This window comes from Chlorocebus sabaeus, chromosome 9, assembly GCF_047675955.1.
Source record: "Chlorocebus sabaeus isolate Y175 chromosome 9, mChlSab1.0.hap1, whole genome shotgun sequence".
NCBI lineage: Eukaryota > Metazoa > Chordata > Mammalia > Primates > Cercopithecidae > Chlorocebus > Chlorocebus sabaeus.
Genome location: NC_132912.1, coordinates 53,344,132 through 53,363,294, shown reverse-complemented (window position 1 = coordinate 53,363,294; position 19,163 = coordinate 53,344,132). Strand labels below are relative to the sequence as shown.

The 19,163-nt window shown below is 40.6% G+C and overlaps 1 protein-coding gene across 1 annotated transcript; it reads right to left on the bottom strand.

Annotated features, from left to right (window-relative positions):
• Positions 1-615: 615 nt before the first annotated feature.
• Positions 616-15,250, bottom strand: LOC119618305 (arf-GAP with GTPase, ANK repeat and PH domain-containing protein 14-like). The gene is made up of 6 exons (XM_073019006.1): positions 14,593-15,250; positions 14,153-14,221; positions 11,710-11,778; positions 9,035-9,069; positions 3,273-3,373; positions 616-655 (listed from the first exon to the last, which is right to left on the bottom strand). The coding sequence occupies exons 1-6, from the start codon at positions 14,894-14,896 to the stop codon at positions 616-618; spliced, it is 618 nt and encodes a 205-aa protein (XP_072875107.1). The 5' UTR covers positions 14,897-15,250.
• Between the last annotated feature and the right edge of the window lie 3,913 nt (positions 15,251-19,163).

The window sequence follows — 19,163 nt, the reverse complement described above, 5'->3', positions numbered from 1 at the left end:
CCGCCCGGTCTCTTATTGCTGCTTTAGAGCACATTGCAAAGAAAGATCTAGAGAATCCAGTTGTCTCCTATGAAGGTCAACATGAGACTTTAAATAATATAAATACATGACACACTTTTTACTCCACTTTTTGTTGTAGAAAAGTTACTTTTTCGATGAAAAATTTCTGTTAACAATATTGTTCTCTAGGAATATTTTCTGTTGTCACAACCTGGGCCATGGGTTACTACTGACATCTAGTTGGTAGTGGCCATGAATGCTGCTCAACTCTCTGCAATACACAGGACAGTCCTCACAACAAAGCGTTATCTAGCTCATAATATCAACAGTGGTAAGGCTGTGAAATCTAAACTAAAAATAGATTTTGAAAAAAAGCTCAATGTTATATTTCTACCACAGTAAATATCAATATAATCAATATAAACACATACTCTTTGAGACTCTCAATCATTTAAAAATTAAAAGAGTCTTAAGGAACAAAGAAAACACAAATAATTTGCTTCGATATTTTAGCAGGCACAATACAGCTTATGATGTCTAGAGCTGTGACCTAACAGTGAGCTTGATATCTTGCAAAGTAATTAGCTAGAATAATAAGACAGGTTTCTGAAAAGCTCACCTTTGCGTGATATCATGATGTATCTCCAAAGTCACTCTGTGAAAGGAAAAACAATTCATAAAAATAGATGTTCTCATTTGTTAGGCCTGAAGACACTTTTTAAAATGGGGCAGAGGAAACTCTCCTAGAGGCCCTGAAATTCAAATCTTCTAGTTCAGAACAGCACCATAAGGGCACTTTGTTTCATTTCTTGGGTTTTTGCAAAAATATGAGAACCAAAACGCGAGGCAATATGCTGTTAGGAGACGCGTTTCTGTTGACGATTATAATATATAAATAATAACAGATTTCCCTGTTATATGCTCTTCTACCCGCAAAGCCTTTCATCCCATGCGATTTATTTTATGTATTTATTTATTTTTTGACTTAGAGTCTCGCTGTGTTGCTCAGACTCTCGAGTACAGTGGTGCGATCTTGGCTCACCACAACCTCCACCTCCCAGGTTCAAGCGATTCTCATGCCTCAGCCTCCCAAGTAGCTGGGATTACAGGTTTGTACCACTATGCCTAGGTAATTTTTTTTTTTTTGAGATAGAGTCTTGCTCTTGTTGCCCAGGCTGGAGTGCAATGGTGATGATCTCGGCTCACCACAACCTCTTCCTCCCGGGTTCAAGCAATTCTCCTGCCTCAGCCTCCCGAGTATTTGGGATTACAGCAATGTGCAACCACACCCAGCTAATTTTGTAAAATGAGGCTCAAAACAACTGAGGGAAGGAAAATCTCAATTTTAGTTAATAGGTCTACACAATATTAGCACTTGTTAAAACGCCTGAAACATTAGCATGTAAGATGGATATGTCTATAGTGCTGCAAGTAGTTTTCATCCCTGAAATAATTTCACAATCACGGAATTTAAGGTTACATGCTGGAAAGCACCAATGACCTTACATGACCTTTAATTCAACACTCATTTTACAGATCAGGGAAACAAACCTTAAAACTCACTTGCCCAACATCCCACCAAATAGGAGCAGTTTCTCCTCCTAAACGCAAATGAAGCCGTGGCTCTCAAACTTTGCTGCACGTTAAAATCACCTGAGATGCTTTAATAACTGACTCATCTTCAACATGAGACATTTTAATTTAATTAGTGTTGGGTATGAGTTTGGGCATCAAGGTCGTTGGTAAAAGTTTCCCAGGTGATTTCAATGTGCAGCAAAGTTTGGAATGATTGAGCTGGGGTGAAAATCAAAATCTTCTGGGATGCCTTTCTTCACACAGAGATGCCTCACATCCATCCCTATTTTCCTAAAAGCCTTCTCAGTACCTAGAGATAGAGGGAAAGTGAAGATGGGAAGATACGTGTGTTTGCAGACTTGTATTTTGGAAAAAAAAAAAAAACAAAAACCTTGCATAAGTGATCTCCATGAGTTCCACCTATCCCACTGACAACACTGCACTACTGACTCATCATAAACATTTTTCAAAATCTTTTCTTGAAGCCAATTTGCCCTATTAATTTGCTCAATAAACCTTTATTTCACCAATAGTTAATATACCAAATGATTATTTCTCAGACTTGCTGATGGCAAATTAAAACTGACTTTACTTTCAAAAGTAGACTTCTACAAAGTAGAATAATGAGAAAAAAAGCATGAAATTTGTTTGAGCAAGATTAATCCTCAAAGCTACTTTTGAATTGTATGCTAACACATCAAAATCTTTTGAACTCAAAAGAAGCCAGGGACTCTAGTCGAAGTAGTTTTGGTGTATGTGCGCTCGAAGATTTAAGAGACTTGGCTGACTACAGACATTTAGTGATTACTCAATAGGTCCCAAAGCTCAGGACTTGAGACAGAGTTTGAGTCCAGTTTTTGCTGAAACACAATTTCATCACAACTATTGTTAAAAGGGAGGGAGAAAAGTGACATTATTATGAGTGTAAACTTGCCATTTTTAATTGCAGTAAAAGTTACTGACAATTGAATTCGCTAAAAAGGCTAGTGCATTTGAAACAAAATTGTTTATAAGCTAGTTATGTTTACAGAATGAATAGTAAAATTAAAGACATTAATATTCTAAATTAGCACTTTCCAAACTGTGTTCTAATAAACTAGCACTTTCCAAATTGTGTTCTAAAAATCAATACTCATAACCCAAGGAGATGATAATAATGTACACTGGACAGCCCCTATGGAGCTGGTGCTGGTGTTGGTTGTTCCTTTTAAAATAAACTTCATCTCAGGGTGCTCTCAAAGTGCATCTTTGTGGCCCACGAGGTGCTCATGCACAATGAGAGAAATTCAAATGCAGATACACTGTGGTGCCAGAAGAGGAAAAGCTGTTCCTTCTTCCCAGGCTAATGTCCAAAGTAGTACACACTGATTTAGGCCTATAATGCATTGAAAAACTAAGTTTCCACAAAAACATTCAATAAAGGGAACCTATCCTTCTCACTGTGCTCAACATTGTCTAAAGGCATAAAGGCATCAAAAAGATACACTGTTTCTGGGATTGCTTCTCTGCCAACTGATTTTTTCCTTCCACCACGATGTCTAAGATTAAAAGAGAAATTGATACTTAATATTTAGAATCTGGATATCAATATATAGTTGATTCTAATTTCTTAAACTGATTGTGGAAGAGGACAACCAAATGGCTGAAATAATTTTAGAATAAAGGAATCCGTCCCTTGGCAGTATAGTTGTACTCACGATATTATTGTCATTGTAAGATAAGGCTGGCTGGCTGTGCTGTCATCAAGGAATATTGTCGAACATGAGCTGTATTGTTGACTGAAACGCACAGTAGATACCTGAAGGGGAAGGGAAGTATAAGCTAAACTTATCAAAGTGTATTTTTTTCTTGGTTAAAATGTCAAATGACAAAGCACTAAGATATTTCTTACACTCCATGAACTGCCTGAGTGCGGTATCATGTGCACTCTACAGAAAACCCATTGGAGGCTCTTAACTTCCAGAGACGATGTTTAAGATACGGGTTATAAAATGCTGCCCTTCATATGGTACCTGTCATCAAACCTAACATGGATTTTATGAATTATCTTTAAAAATCATGAGAAAAGTTTAAAATAAGATTTCATTGTTTTTTTCTACAGCAAGATAAAGCAGCTGAGAATTTCTATTTCTATTTATTTACTACGATAAAATGTAATGCATTAAATAATACTGGTACAAGAGCATTTTATTGCAGTGAATACAAGACTAATGCATTTACTAAATTACTCATCCTAAATGTATTATTTCAGGTGATATTGTGACATAACAAGTGTTTCAGATTCAGAGGCTCTGTGTGCCAGGGCTGCTAGGCCACCAACAAGCGAGGAAGTCATAGGTTTCTCTAGTCCTATTTTCTTATGTTGAGGATAAAAAGAGTATCACTTAAATATTCTCTCACACACTGAAAACACATGACAACTTAAAAAGCTAACTTTCACTTCATATTTAAATAAAACTGCCATGACATGACTCAAACAAGACTCTCAGAGAATATTTTCCATTCATTTCAAAACTTGATCAATTTCATTCTATAAATCATCTGACCTGCATCTAGCCATTTTCCTACTCTAGCCCTGCTCTCTGCCTAGAATACTGCTTTTCTCTTTCCTTGTTTCAGCAAGCTCGACTCCATCTACCCTCTTGGATCTCTTTGTTGGCAGCCACACCAATACATGTTTTTTTGTACACTAGTTAGTTGAAGTCACCACTGCTAACAAGATACCAATTCTTGCAGAGTATTCCCCTCATGAGGAAGTATGCCTCTCCATAAGAGTAAGGGAGGGCCCTACTCTTCCTACCTCCAGCTGCTGAGCATAGAATTTTGAGTAAATCCAAAACTTTGACAAGTGTTTGACAATTTGGTTATCATTTGGAAGATAAATCTTACTACATTCAATTACAGCAAAAACATTACTAACAGTTTATTATGTATAGGATTATTTAAGGTAGTCACAAAATAGAAACAAATAATCTAACATCAGTCAGCATAAATTAGAGTATGAAATTTTACCCTCTTCAACAGTAAATGGAAGCGGTTACTTAGTAGTTTTAAGGTTTAGTGACAAAAACTAGAAAATAATAGTACCTAAGTCAAAAAAAAAAAAAAAGCCTTACCATCAAAGGTCCAGTACCTGTTGCAAGCCAAGGCCCACCCACTGATTTCTTCCACTGTACCTGCTGCCTCTCATTTTAACCCATTAAAAATACTAATGTTGTCTTCCTTATAGAGGTCTTTCACCTCCGTGGTTAGTCTATTCCTAAGTATTTTATTTTATTTTATTTTTGCAGCTATCATAAAAGGGGTTGAGTTTTTGGTTTGATTCTAAACTTGGTTGCTGTTGGGGTATAACACAGCTACTGATTTGTGTACATTAATTTTGTCTCCTGAAACTTTCCTGAATTCATTTATCAGTTCTAGGAGCTTTAGGGAAGACTCTTTAGGGTTTCCTAGGTATATGATCATATCATCAGCAAACAGCAACAGTTTGACTTCCTCTTTACCGATCTGAATGCCTTTTATTGCTTTCTCTTGTGTGATTGCTCTGGCTAGACCTTCCAGTACTATGTTGAATAGAAGTGGTGAGAGTGACTGCTGCAAACCTTAGTTACATCCTAGGAAAAAGAATACTTCCTAAAATAAAACTAAGGTATCATCCTTACCCTTCTCTTTGTCTCACCCAGAAATATGATGGGGGAATTACCTGCCCTAACCCCTCCCTCAAGAAATATATTATTGTACCCTGGAATTTAGACAAAACCTTAAATCTCCAGGCTTTTTAAAGCACAAAATATAAATAAAAGCTGGGAAAGTAAACCAAAATTCTTCAGATTGTTCCTCATGAATATCCCCCTTCCTCTGCAATTCCCCAGAGTGGTAACGGATGGGTAGAGGCAGCTCAGGTGAATTACCCAGCTTGCCTCTCAACTCATTCCTCCTCCTCCTCTCAAAGGCTGAAGGCAGGGCCTTTCCAGTCCTCACGACATGCCCTTCACCTAGTCCCTCCTGACCTAGGGATGGAGGCTTTGAGTCCCACAGTGTGGTGATACAGAGCACTAGTTGTCACTGCCTGGCTTTATTTAAAGGAAACGCACTAGGCTTCCTCTGTAGAGCTCTGAAAAGGTTGACTACATAGAGGTCTTTTCTGTTTTTAGTCGGTGAAGTATTTCTCACATCTTTTGTTATCAGAGTACCATTCCAATCTCTTAACTTGCAGTTGTGTGGAAAATTGTTTTGTAATGAAAGATCTTCACTGGGGGATTGAGCAGCATTTAGTAAAGTCTATGTTTGAAAAAAAAATTTAAAAAAATAAAAAAATAAATGGTGAGAGTGGGGATCCTTGTCTTGTTCCAGTTCTCAGGGGGAACGCTTTCAAATTTTCCCCATTCAGTATTATGTTGGCTGTGGGTTTGTCATGGATGGCTATTACATTGAGGTATGGCCCTTGTATGCCGATCTTGCTGAGGGTTTTAATCATAGAAGGATGCTGCATTCTGTCAAATGCTTTTTCTGTGTCTATTGAGACGATCATGTGATTTTTTGTTTTTAATTCTGTTTATGTGGTGTATCACATTCATTGACTTGTGTATGTTAATCCATCCCTGCATCCCTGGTATGAAACCGATTTGATCATGGTGGATTAATATTATTATTATTTTGAGATGGAGTCTTGCTCTGTCACCCAGGCTGGAATGTGCAGTGGTGTAATCTTGACTCACTGCAATCTCCACCTCCCAGGTTCAAGCAATTCTCCTGCCTCAGCCTCCTGAGTAGCTGTGATTACAGGCATGCACCACCATACCCAGCTAATTTTTGTATTTTTAGTAGAGACAGGGTTTCACCATGTTGACCAGGCTGGTCTTAAACTCCTGACCTCATGATCCACCCGCCTCGGCCTCCTAAAGTGCTGGGATTACAGGCAGGAGCTACTGCGCCAGGTTGGATTTTTTTTTTATATACCCTTTGAACTACAAAACATAGTTGAATGAAATCATGGATACAACAAATGGAAAGACATCCCATGCTCATGAATGGGTAGAATGAATATTGTGAAAAGGACCATACTTGCCAAAAGCAATCACAAATTCAACACAATTCCCATCCCAAACCATATATCCCAGGTTTAGGCCATGATATCTCTGAGCCAGAAAAACCTCACACTGAGCGCTATCAGTTAACAGAAGTCCTGCTTCCAAATACAGCAGACCAGGGACCACCACACATTGGAGGGAAGCCTCCAACAAAAGAGATCAAAACAACAGAAAGAAGGAATTCATGAGACCAGTCAAAATCAGGAGCAAAACTTAAAAAAAAAATCTGAAAATACTCTCAAAAATATAAAATTCAATAAAAATGTAGAGGATAAAATGACAGAACATCCCAGAAGTGGAATAAAAAGACAAACTGAAAAAAATAGAAAGGAAAAAATTAAAAACCAATGTCTGTATAGTGGTCTAAGCAGCCTAGCATCTGAATAACAAGACTATCAATAAAAAAGTAACGGAACATAAAAAAATTCTCAAGAAGAGATAGTCTGCAGGTTTAGTAGCCTCAATAAAATGAGAAGACCCCCACTAAGCTGTGACTGTTTTTTTTTTTTTTTTTTTTTTTGAGATGGAGTCTCACTCTATTGTCCAGGCTGGAGTGCAGTGGAGCAATCTGGGCTCACTGCAACCTCCGCCTCCTCGGTTCAAGTGATTCTCCTGCCTCAGTCTCCCAAGCAGTTGGGACTACAGGCACACGCCATCACTCCTCGTTAGTTTTTGTATTTTTAGTAGAGATGGGGTTTCACTGTATTAGCCAGACTTGTCTCAAACTCCTGTCCTTGTGATCCCCCCACCACAGCCTCCCAAAGTGCTGGGATTACGGGCATGAGCCACTGTGCCCGGCTCACACCCAGGTGTTACAAAATTTCAGAACCTAAGAGATAGAGAAGATCCTAAAAAGCTTCCACAGCTACCTAAAGCCTGGGTGTAAATTGTGTATCACACATTGGCAATAGATTCAAGAACAACACTGTAATGACAGCACAACTGCAAAACGTCTTCAGAACCATAAAATTTAGATTCAATCTAGAGATGTACTCTCTATCAAAGAGGAGGGATTTTAAGATTGGCCAGCTCTCTAAACATCTCCACCCAGTAAAATGTGTTCAAGTACAACTAGAGAGGATAACAGGACAGAAGGAAACACAGAATCAGGGACTCAGGCGATCCCACACAAGAGAGCAGTTATGTGAGATCCCAAAAGACTTTAAGGAGATAGCACAGAAAAGCAGACATCAAGCACATCTAGGGAAAGCCACTCCATACTGAACTAGGATGACAAAAGGCCAAAGAAAGTTGCCCTCCTACAAAGAAAAGAAGGAACAAATGTGTTTTCACAGGCAGAAAATATCTTTGAAAGGCATGTGATAAATGCTACAACACTTAGGGGAAAAACAGCTGTTAGAAAATAGGCAAACAAATAGTCAGAAAATTAACTTCATGCTGAAAAATAATGGATGTGAAAGCAAACAGACCACCCAGAGGCTCCTTACCATATTTGGATGGATAAACTCACATCGGCTAGGAAAAAAGAGAAGACCCAGGAGAATTGCAGAAGTGCTCAGATTTCAGAACTGTTTCAGAGACAGGGTGAAGGACATGTAATGCAGAGGCACAGTGAAAACACCATATGACTCAGCAGTGAATAATATTTGCAGAGTCATAATCATGTAAATATTACTGATTTAATGAAAAAGTGTGCTACAATTGGAAGAAACAGAGGGAGGAACATAAGATCATGGTGTAGCGAGGAAGGTATGCTTTCACCTGCTGTGATAGAAAATCAGTAGACAGTGCTGGCATTAACTTATTCTATTTTTATTTCATTAAAAGTAAGATTAAATATTTAAGGCAGTTTTTTTTTTTTTTTTTTTTTTTTGAGACAGAGTTTCACTCTCTCGCCCAGGCTGGAGTGCAATGGCACCATCTCGGCTCACTGCAATCTCTGCCTCCCAGGTTCAAGTGATCCTCCTGCCTCAGCCTCCTGAGCAGCTGAGATTACAGGCATGCACCACCACACCTGGCTAATTTTGTATTTTTGGTAGAGACAGAATTTCACCATGTTGGTCACAGTTGTCTCGAACTCCTGACCTCAGATGATCCATCCACCTCGGCCTCCTAAAGTGCTGGGATTACAGGCATGAGCTACCATGCCCAGCCTTAAGGCAGATTTTTTACCACAACCAGACTATTGAAATGTAACTTAAATATCAGACATCCTTAAAAGGTGGACACACTAAACTAAAGACTTTTCTGGATAAATTTAATACTTAGGAAAAGAGAAGAGATTTAGAAAATCCACAAAAAGAGGTCCACGCTACCACCACTGGGTCCACATTGTAATTTAAAGAAATCAAGAGAGACAACTTTTATGTCAAACTATCCATTTCTTAACTATTTGACTGTTTACTTACATGGTTTGTACAATTGCTTCTTCTTATTTCTACAACTAAGAATAAAAAAAAAACAAACTGGTCACTTCTGATACAAATACCATAAAATAAAAGTAGTTGTTAACATCTTAGTGATTACTCCCATGTAAAATGAGGCAAAACTCCATTTAAAAAAAACTATTTTCAATAATTTGTAATTTAAATTATCTGGCACGATTAATGTCATAAAGTCAAATCTAAAAACTTAGCTTTTCATCTACTTTGCCTTTTGTTTCTATTACATACAAGTGAAGGAATCCTCATGTACAAAAGAAAAGGGCAAAAAATTTAGGCCAGATGAAAATCTTAGCTAATAAAAAAGTTTAACTGTTGCATATATAAGCCATGATCCATTAGTATTCTCTCATTCGGTATTTACACATAGCTTACTTTAATTATCAGAAGCTAAGAGCTAATAGCTCTAAGAACTACTTCCTGACCAGGCACCTACCTCTAGATGCAACAGAATCCCTGTAAGCATCTTGAACCACACTTAGTGGTTATCTACTAATGTGCCACTAAAAACAAAACAAAACAAAAAGGGGTCTTTACACAACTCAAAAGCAATGTATCCTAATTTTTTTTTTTTTTTTTTTGAGATGGAGTCTCACTCTGTACCTAGGCTGGAGTGCAGTGGTGGGATCTCAGCTCACTGCAACCTCTCTGACTCCCGGGTTCAAGCGATTCTCCAGCCTCAGTCTCCTGACAATCTGGGACTACAGGCACATGCCACCACGCCTAGCTAATTTTTCTTTTTTTTCTTTTTCTTTTTTTTTTTTGTATTTTTAGCAGAGAGGAGGTTACACTCCATTAGCCAGGATGGTCTTGATCTCCTAACCTCATGATCCACCCACCTCGGCCTCCCAAAGAGCAGGGATTACAGGTGTAAGCCACAGAGCCTGGCCTAAATTTTAATTGTAAAATGAGTATACAAACCTAATTGGACATAGTGTCTGCAGCACAAAAAAAATCATTTTTGTTTTTCTAAAAAAAGGCCAGAATAATAAAAGCCTTAAGAGGGACTTGGGCCATGCTTTGTTTCCTACACCGCCTCTGCCTTTGATGCTGGAAGGGCCTTGTAGGCAAAAGTTCCTACCACTGAAGAGTGAGGGACATGGAATAGCTTTTCTTTTACCGCTTCCATGCTCTCTAGGTGAGAGAAGCCCATGGCTCAGGAAGGAGCTGGGAAATACAATTCTGATATGTGTTGGATATGTTCCCCCTCCAAACCTCATGTTAACATAGGACCCTTAATTTTGGAGACAGGGCCTAGTGGGAGGTGTTTGGGTAATGTCAGGGGATTCCTTATGAATGGCTTGGTCCCACCCTCATGGTAATAAGCAAATTCTCATTATGGTAGTTTAAAAGAGTGTGGTACTGGCCAGGTGCGGTGGCGCAAGCCTGTAATCCCAGCACTTTGGGAAGCTGAAGTGGGCAGATCACCTGAGGTCAGGAGTTTGAGACCAGCCTGGCCACCATGGTGAAACCCCGTCTATACCAAAAATACAAAAATTAGCCAGGTGTTATGGTGCCCGCCTATAGTCCCAAGTACTCGGGAGGCTGAGGCCGGAGAATTGCTTGAACCTGGGAGGTGGAGGTTGTAGTGATCCAAGATTGCTCCATTGCACTCCAGCCTGGGCAACAGAGCAAGACTCCATTTCAAAAAAAAAAAAAAAAAGAGTGTGGTACCTTCCCCCGTCCCCTCTCTCCTCCCTCTTTATCATGTGGAAAAACCTGCTTCACCTTTGCCTTCTATCATGATTGTAAGCTTGCTGAGGCCCTCTCCAGAAGCAGATGTTGAAGCCATGTTTGTACAGCCTGAAGATCTATGAGCCAATTAAACCTTTTTGTTATAAATTACCCAGCCTTAGGTATCTCTTTATAGTAATGTAAAAAATGAATGCAAATTCTGATCAGAAATAACTGACTCAAGATGGGCAAAGTCTACTCAAACTATAAAAACAAAGGTTACAAACTCCCTTGTTTTACTGTGCTGCATTACTTCACATATTATTATAGAACCCTCACTTGTATTCTTGCTGTTTAAGTCAACTGGAAAACTTGCTTGTGCATGGCTTTTTAGCAAATACATGAGGATTTAACAATAACTTTAAGGAAAATAAGCAGGAGTAGGGCATGTTTAAATTGACATTACATCAAATGAAAGGGTTAATAACTTAAAAGTTTTGAGTAGCATAAACTTGGATGTGGTAAATGAATATGGCCAGAGGACTGTGGGAGAGGAGACCCAAATCACAGATTCAATTCCCGATAATAAACAACTATGTTTTTAATTTGTTTAAAAGAAAACCAAGCTGAAGTCTAAGTTCTATCATTCGTCTTTAAAATGTACTCTTTGGAGCAAAGGAAAAGGGGCCAAGAATTATGAATAAAAAGAAATCCATGACTCCTCCATCACATGACAAATTAATTGTGTTGATAAAAAGATGGCAAAATGTATAAACAAAAAGTTTAGACGTTTTCACTAACAAGATAACTAAAGGAAAGTATATCACATGTTAAAATAAGACAAGCGAATATGTGAACAGTTGAAAAATTTAAACCAATATGAGTTTTTCTAAATACTTCCTATAATACACCTGATCAAACAAGAGTTTTTACTCTTTCTCTTGGTGGAAAAAACAATGTTGTCTCACCATCTGTTTGAGAGTTCCTCTGGAATATTGTGGTTGCCTCTGGATTGGCAGAAGGGTTAAAATCCAAAGCTATATGTATAGAGGGAGAAAAGAAAAAAGATGTAATCATTTATTAAAATTTATCAACTCGTTTCCTCAACTGCTGCATTTAGGCTATTTCACTACTTTTACTTTTATTCTTATCCACTGAAATGAATGTATGGACATAAGATAGAGCCAGGCAAGATGGCACACGCTTGTAGTCCCAGCTACTCAGAAGGCTGAGATGGGAAAATCACTTGAACCCAGGTCAGGAATTTGAAGCCAGAATGAGTAACATAGTGACACCCACCTTTATTCAAAAAAGAAGAAGAAGAAGAAGAAGAAGAAGAAGAAGAAGAAGAAGAAGAAGAAGAAGAAGAAGAAGAAGAAGAAGAAGTAGTAGTAGTAGTAGTGGTGGTAAATGTTGGCTTTGAGTTGTGTAAAATCAACTTTGCATAAAATAAATCAAGAGGGCAGTAAGTTTTAAAAGACAGGTCTATTTTATAGGCAAAGTATAAGATGCATTCTAGAGTTTTTTAAATTTTTTAAAAGTAAATTCAGCATATCTGTCACTTCCATGTCATTCTGGGGACATAGAACCTTAGTTCTGTTGAGTAGCTGTCTTTCACAGTCATGTGATATCTCTAAGTCTTCCTTTCTTCATTAGCAATACATAGGGAGAACATACACGGGCCTTATTTATATTGGAAAGGGCCAAGTGAAACATACATAAACTGTGTTGTAATCCTAAAGAATGACAATAAACAGCCATTTTGGGGCTCTCATCCAACACTACCCATCTACTAACTGGTGTGTAACATCACTCAGAGGCTTTCCTTACATCAGTAAGCAGAGGATAAGTTTACACAAGTACTTACACGCTTTGTGTATAAAGGTATAATCAATTAATTCACATATTTGTTTATTCTAAAGCAATCCTTAAATATCTTGAAAAGTGAGGATAGTACTTCCAAGTTACAAAGTCACACTCATCATGAGTCTTAATTATCCTACTTCTTAAAAAATTAAGAGCCCAACCAAAGTTTAAATAGAAGAGCTACAAGACATTTCCTCTACAGTAATGAAATCTCTGGCATTTAAATGAAACCAATAAACCAACTGGATTTAATGTCGCTGTGATGCAATGTTTTCCATGAAAATTTTAGTTTTTATTCAAGAACTATATTACTACCCAGAATTACTTTTACTTAGATTCATCTCTTCGCAAAATTTTAGAGGCAAATCAACTGTTTTTTCTACCACCACCCATCCCCTGCCTCTCCCAGCAGTGTAGAGACTGAAAAACTCCAACTTTCTTTTTTTTTTTTTTTTTTTCTTTTTGTTGTTGTGAGACGGGGTCTTCCTCTGTCACCCAGGCTGGAGTGCACTGGTGTGATCTCTGCTCACTGCAACCTCTGCCTCCCGGGTTCAAGCAATTCTCCTGCCTCAGTCTCAAGAGTAGCTGGAACTACAAGCATGCGCCACCATGCCCAGCTAACTTTTGTATTTTTTTAGTAGACATGGGGTTTCAGCATGTTGGCCAGGCTAGTCTCGAACTCCTGACCTCAGGTGATCCACCTGCCTCGGCCTCCTAAAGTGCTGGGATTACAGGCGTGAGTCACCATGCCTGGCCAAAACTCCAAATTTCTTATCTTTGAACAAGATGCTATTGTCAGGAGGGGAAAGGACAAAGGGGGAGCCATGGCAACAAACACTCTTACAGGGAAGGTCGGAGATTTTAACCTGCAATTTGTATATTACACATCAAAAGTCTACATTGATGTTTCATGTCTTTTGAAAGTTCTGACCACGAACCTCACCTATCTTTCAGAACAAGGAGGTAAATAAAATCTGTTAAGTCACCAGAAAAAATCTGGAGACACATTTTGTGTTAAAGTAAGAATTTTAAAGTCATCAGAGCCTCATGGGCAAACTTCTTTGACAAACCCTACCCCCCCCCCAACACACACACACACACAGTCATTTTTCTGCCTCCCTGGTCGTGACATTCTGCACCTTTCACAATTATTTTAAGCACCCTCTTCCCCCCCACCCACTTCTGCGTTCAAATTACAGTTAGAAGAAACTAAGCAGCTTCTATCAAGGTGACTTACAGCAGCCCATTAAGAATGCCATACAGCCTCTCCCATGGCAACCTCCATTCTGATTTTCAACAAGAAATCCCCAAATATCTGAATATGAACAGTCCTGAGACTTAGCTACTTCAACAAAGGAAACAATTAGGCACTTACCTGGTTCCTTCACTTAGGTACCGTCTGGATAGGTACAAAGAAAAAATAAGATGGGTGCTGGAAAGTTGGGATATTTGAGTCTTTATTGAGAAAAGGAAGAGAAGAGTCCAAAGAAGCCTCAGCAAAGTCCCACAGGATGATAAACTGAGTTACAGACAATGTTGTCTCACCATCTGTTTGAGAGTTCCTCTGGAATATTGTGCTTGCCTCTGGATTGGCAGAAGGGTTAAACTCCAAAGCTATATGTATAGAGGGAGAAAAGAAAAAAAAGATGTAATCATTTGTAAAAATTGATCAACTCATTTATTCGACTGCTGCTTATTCGACAAGAAGAGCCATAAATAAATGGTCCCATGGCAGCCTGGGAGAAAGATGAGAGAGCAAGAACTGGGCGATAGGGAGGGTAGGCGAAAAGAAACTGACTGGACTTGGTGGGGAAAGACTAAGGGGTGGGAATGCAAGGCAGAGCCAGCTCTTGTTCCTGGCCAGCCCTGGGAAAGCTGGCTACAGACAGAAAGGAGCTCGAAGTGGATGATGCCTCCCAGGGGACCTTGGGGACAGCAGCAGCCAGAGGCAAGCAGAAGGCAGATGGCACCCGTCACCTCCTTACCTTCAGGCATCTCCCGGTCATGGATGTGGTGCATGTGGAGGTCCTCACCAACTTCAACAGTCACCTCAGCAGGCTGCACAGCAGCAGCCATGGGTGCCCCTGCCATCCCGGCCCCAGCTCCTGCCATCCCGTCCCCAGCTCCTGCCATCCCGTCCCCAGCTCCTGCCATCCCGGCCCCAGCTCCTGCCATCCTGTCCCCAGCTTCTGCCTCATAGATCTCAGATTCAGAGGGACACACGGACCCCTGTTGCTGGTCAAACTCAGGGTCACTGGGGCGCACACGACAGGTCAGTATGTTCCCCATGGGGCGCCTCTACTGTCTGCCACCACCTGGGCCTCTGCTCACAGCTTTGGCCACGCACTCCTGCTATCCTAGGCCAAGGCTATGCTGCACTTGCAGAGATGGTCTTGTCTGCTGCTCGCCTGCCCACCTCACAGGCCGGCCCTGGCCCCGGCCCCGGCCGCGGCTGCGGGCCAAGGCCCGCACCCTGCCGCCTCCCCTGAGTTGGCTTGTCTGGGAGGGTGAAGACCAGTCAACTTATTTAATAGGTTGTGAACCCAACAAGCGCTGAGAGACACAACAACTGCCTGAAGAGAGAACAGAGGGAGCTCCTCCTCCTTCTGTAGTCACCTACAGACTGAAGCCCACTGGCCCAGGTGGGAGGGAGCCTAGGCATGTGGCACACAATGCCCCACCCCACACTTCACAATGCCCTCCCCGACAGCTCACAGTGCCCCACCCTGGCTGCCACCCCTCCCCAACAGCTCAGAATGCCCCTGCCTGGGCTACCCCACCCTGTGGCTTATGATGCTGCTGCTCTCCTGGCCCCTCGTACAGTGCCAGTAGGACTAAGGTTTTCATCCATCACCAGCTTCCTGAGATTTTTAGTCCTAAGAAAAGCACAGGGTAGTTCGTTACTTGAAGCCATCTTCCTCTATGAGTTCTACACAAAGCCTCAGTAGAGTGGGTCCCATTAGCAACCAAGTTGAACAACTTTTATTTGCTGTCTGAATGTAGATACACCTGAATGGCTGACTGCTTTTGTAACAAAACACTCTTCTCCTGTCTTCCAATGAGCGGTTGTTTTTGTCTGCAACCTGACCACAGCAATCCCTGGGGCCCTAGCTCTATTCTCAGTAAAGAGTTATGGCTGTGTGTCTTGAATGACACCTTAGGACCCATCCTGCCTCCACCTCCTTCTCCATAAAATAGAAACCTAACTTGTCCCTCCAAGCTCTGAAATGCTGAAACTTACCAACTCCCTTTTCTCCCCGCTATTTCTTCCTTCCATGGCAGGGACTTTCAGATTTTCTTTCTTTTACTAACAAAGCACTAAATATGATTCCGTCATACAAAATCGAGAGCCATAAAGTGGTTTACTGCAGTCTAAAGTGGGTTACCACAGTCCTAATTCAATAAAGATGAACACTCGACATCTGGCAAGTAGTGTGTGCCTGACAGTGTCCCCACTGTGCTATGCTCATTTAACCCTCAGAAACAATCTCATTTTACAGATTTTACAGAAGAATTTGAGATGGAGAAGGTAAGTAACCTCCCCAAGGTCACATGACTGCTAAGGGTGGGGCACAATTTGATCCCAGGTAGTCTGAATCCCCCAATTCCTCAAGCATGAATATCAGAAAGTATATTAGTCTGTTTTCACACTGATACAAAGAAATACTTGAGGTTGCATAATTTATAAAGGAAAGAGGTTTAATTGACTTACAGTTTCACATGACTGGGGAGGCCTCAGGAAACGTACAATTATGGCAGAAAGGGAACCAGGTCTGACTTACATGGTGGCCATACAGAGAGTGTGAGAATGTGAAGGAGCAACCGTCAAACATGTATAAAACCATCAGATCTCAACTGGGCACGGTGGCTCACACCTGTAACTCTAGCACTTTGGGAGGCCAAGGCAGGTGGATCAACTGAGGTCAGGAGTTCGAGACCAGCCTAGCTATTGTAGTGAAATCCCATCTCTACTGAAAATACAAAAATTAGCTGGGTGTGGTGGCACATGCCTGTAATCCCAGCTACTCAGGAGGCTGAGGCAGGAGAATCACTGGAACCCAGGAGGCGGAGGCTGCAGTGAGCCAATATCGCACCATAGCACTCCAGCCTGGGCAACAGAGCAAGACTCCATCCCAAAAAACAAAACAAAACAAAACAAAACCCTGTAAGATCTCATGAGGACTCACTGAATTCCACAAGAACAGCAAGAGGAAAACTGTCCCCATGATCCAGTCACCTCCCCCCAGGCCCCTCCCTTGACACATGAGGATTGTGGGGATTACAATTCATGCTGAGATTTGGGTGGTGACATGGCCAAACCATATCAGAATGTAAAGGTAGAAGTCAAGCTTGGACGGGAAGTGGCATTGTAGATTATTATTATTATTATTTGAGACAAACTTTTGCTCTTGTTGCCCAGTGAAATTGTTTCTCTAATTTCATTTTCAGATTGTGTCTTGCAGATTTATAGAAATACAATTGAAAAATGATTCTGGCTATTAACGTTTTATGCTTGAACCTTGCTGAACACATTTTGAGATGGAGTTTTGTTCTTGTTGCCCAGGCTGGAGTGCAATGGCGCGATCTTGGCTCACCGCAACCTCCGCCTCCCAGGCTCAAGTGATTCTCCTGCCTCAGCCTCCCGAGTAGCTGGGATTACAGTATGTGCCACCATGCACAACTAATTTTGTATTTTTAGTAGAGACGCAGTTTCGCCATGTTGGTCAGGTTGATCTCAAGCTCCTCACCTCAGGTTATCCACCTGCCTTGTTCTCCCAAAGTGCTGGGATTACAGGCGTGAGCCACTGCTCCTGGACAGAACAACTTTTTTTGATGTGGATTTTAAAATGCCTCCCCTTCATTCAACATTGATCAAGTCACTTCTACATGCCAGGCACTGTATGTGTGAAATAGTCCCAACTCTCAATGAGTGTAGGCAGATGCACAAACAAAGGTTTAAGGAGTTCCGTTTTCTAAGACCACACTGCTGGACAGTATATGAACCTGGGATACAAACCCACCTCTATTTGACCTCAAATTTGATGCTGGGGTGGTTTTAATTTTATTCTGGAAATCTCAGTCACTGAACCATAAAAAGGTGAAAAGTCTCTGTCAGATGTGTGTGTAGTGGACTGTATAATAAGGAAGAACTGAAGGAAGCAACCAAACCAATGAAGAGACTTTGTCTAAAGGCAAAGTAATGCTAAGGGCAGTGGCAGTGACAAAAATGGAGAAAAAAGTCTGTGATCATTTGGGAGACAGACTAGGAAGTGCTTGGTCATGAGATGTGAAAGAAAAGGGAAAGTAGAGGGAAAACAGACCTGCTCAGGCTCTGCTGGGGAAGACTCGGTACATAGTGATGCCTTCCTCCTGGCAGAGAATGTAGGAAGAAAAATGGGTAGGGAGGAAAAGATAGTTTTTACTCTCAGTGTCACATTAAAATGGAACTCTCTGGTCAAAAGTTGAATATAAATCTCTGTGGGCTAAGTCCATTTGTGGCATCCCAACATATGCTTTCAAAAATAACACACATACTAGATCAAGCCATTAAGAGTAACTGGGGAAATTTCCTGAAATTTACATGTTAAGAATATCACCGTTTTTCATTTATCACTTTCACGAAGCAACTTTGAATCTATGGTTACAGCAAATGAGGCATCTTGTGTAAAATAAAGCAAAGACATGAAACAAAACATTTAAAATTCCATTGTTGTCAGAGAATGGAGAAAGCAACTGAAGCCATGGGCGTGGAGGTGATTGCCTTGAGAAGTTGTGTACAGTAAGGAGAAGTGGGAAGAAAGAAGACCTGGAGAATAGGGTGATTTATACGGCAGTAAGTGCAGCCTGAAAAACTGAGCACTGGGAGTCAACAGACCTGCATATGAATCAGGAATGGCTGCTCCTGTGAGTTATTAGAAAGGAGATGATGCCTTCTTTTCATTTCTATAACAGCAGCACCTAGCACAGTACCTGTTCAATAGGTACTCAGCATGTATTATCCCAATGCACAGAGTCAAATTTTGCCAGGAGGACAGGAAAGCTACAAATCAGCTATGGCAACTTAGTGATTGGGCTTGTGTGTGTGAGTGAGCTGGGTGTCAGGCAGTGGGTAAAGTAGTGAACTGGAGGTGAGAAAACAATAACACAAACTCGGGGCTTCTCTTCCCAACTATTTGGCTGAGAAGAGAGATGTAGTAGTAGTTAAAGGGAGACACGTAGTAAAGAAAGCCTTTTATTCCAAGATTGAACAAAAGCGTGAGTATACTTCTACGTTAAAGGGAAAGAGCCAACAGAGAAAACCCATTTTTGAGGTTAGAAGAGAAGGAAGAACGAATGCACAAGGGCCCCAAAAGGCACACGTGCATGCAATCCGATCAGGGACAGATTAGCTTTGTACGCCTACAAAAGCAAGAAGGGAGAAAGGCCCATGTGACTCTAGGGATATTTCTGGTAGAGGAAAGGTTTAGGAAAAGATCTTTGGATGATCTTTATTTTAACAGACTTAAAAAAAAAAAAAAAAAACTACTGTGGAGAAAAGGATATTATGTATAGAAAA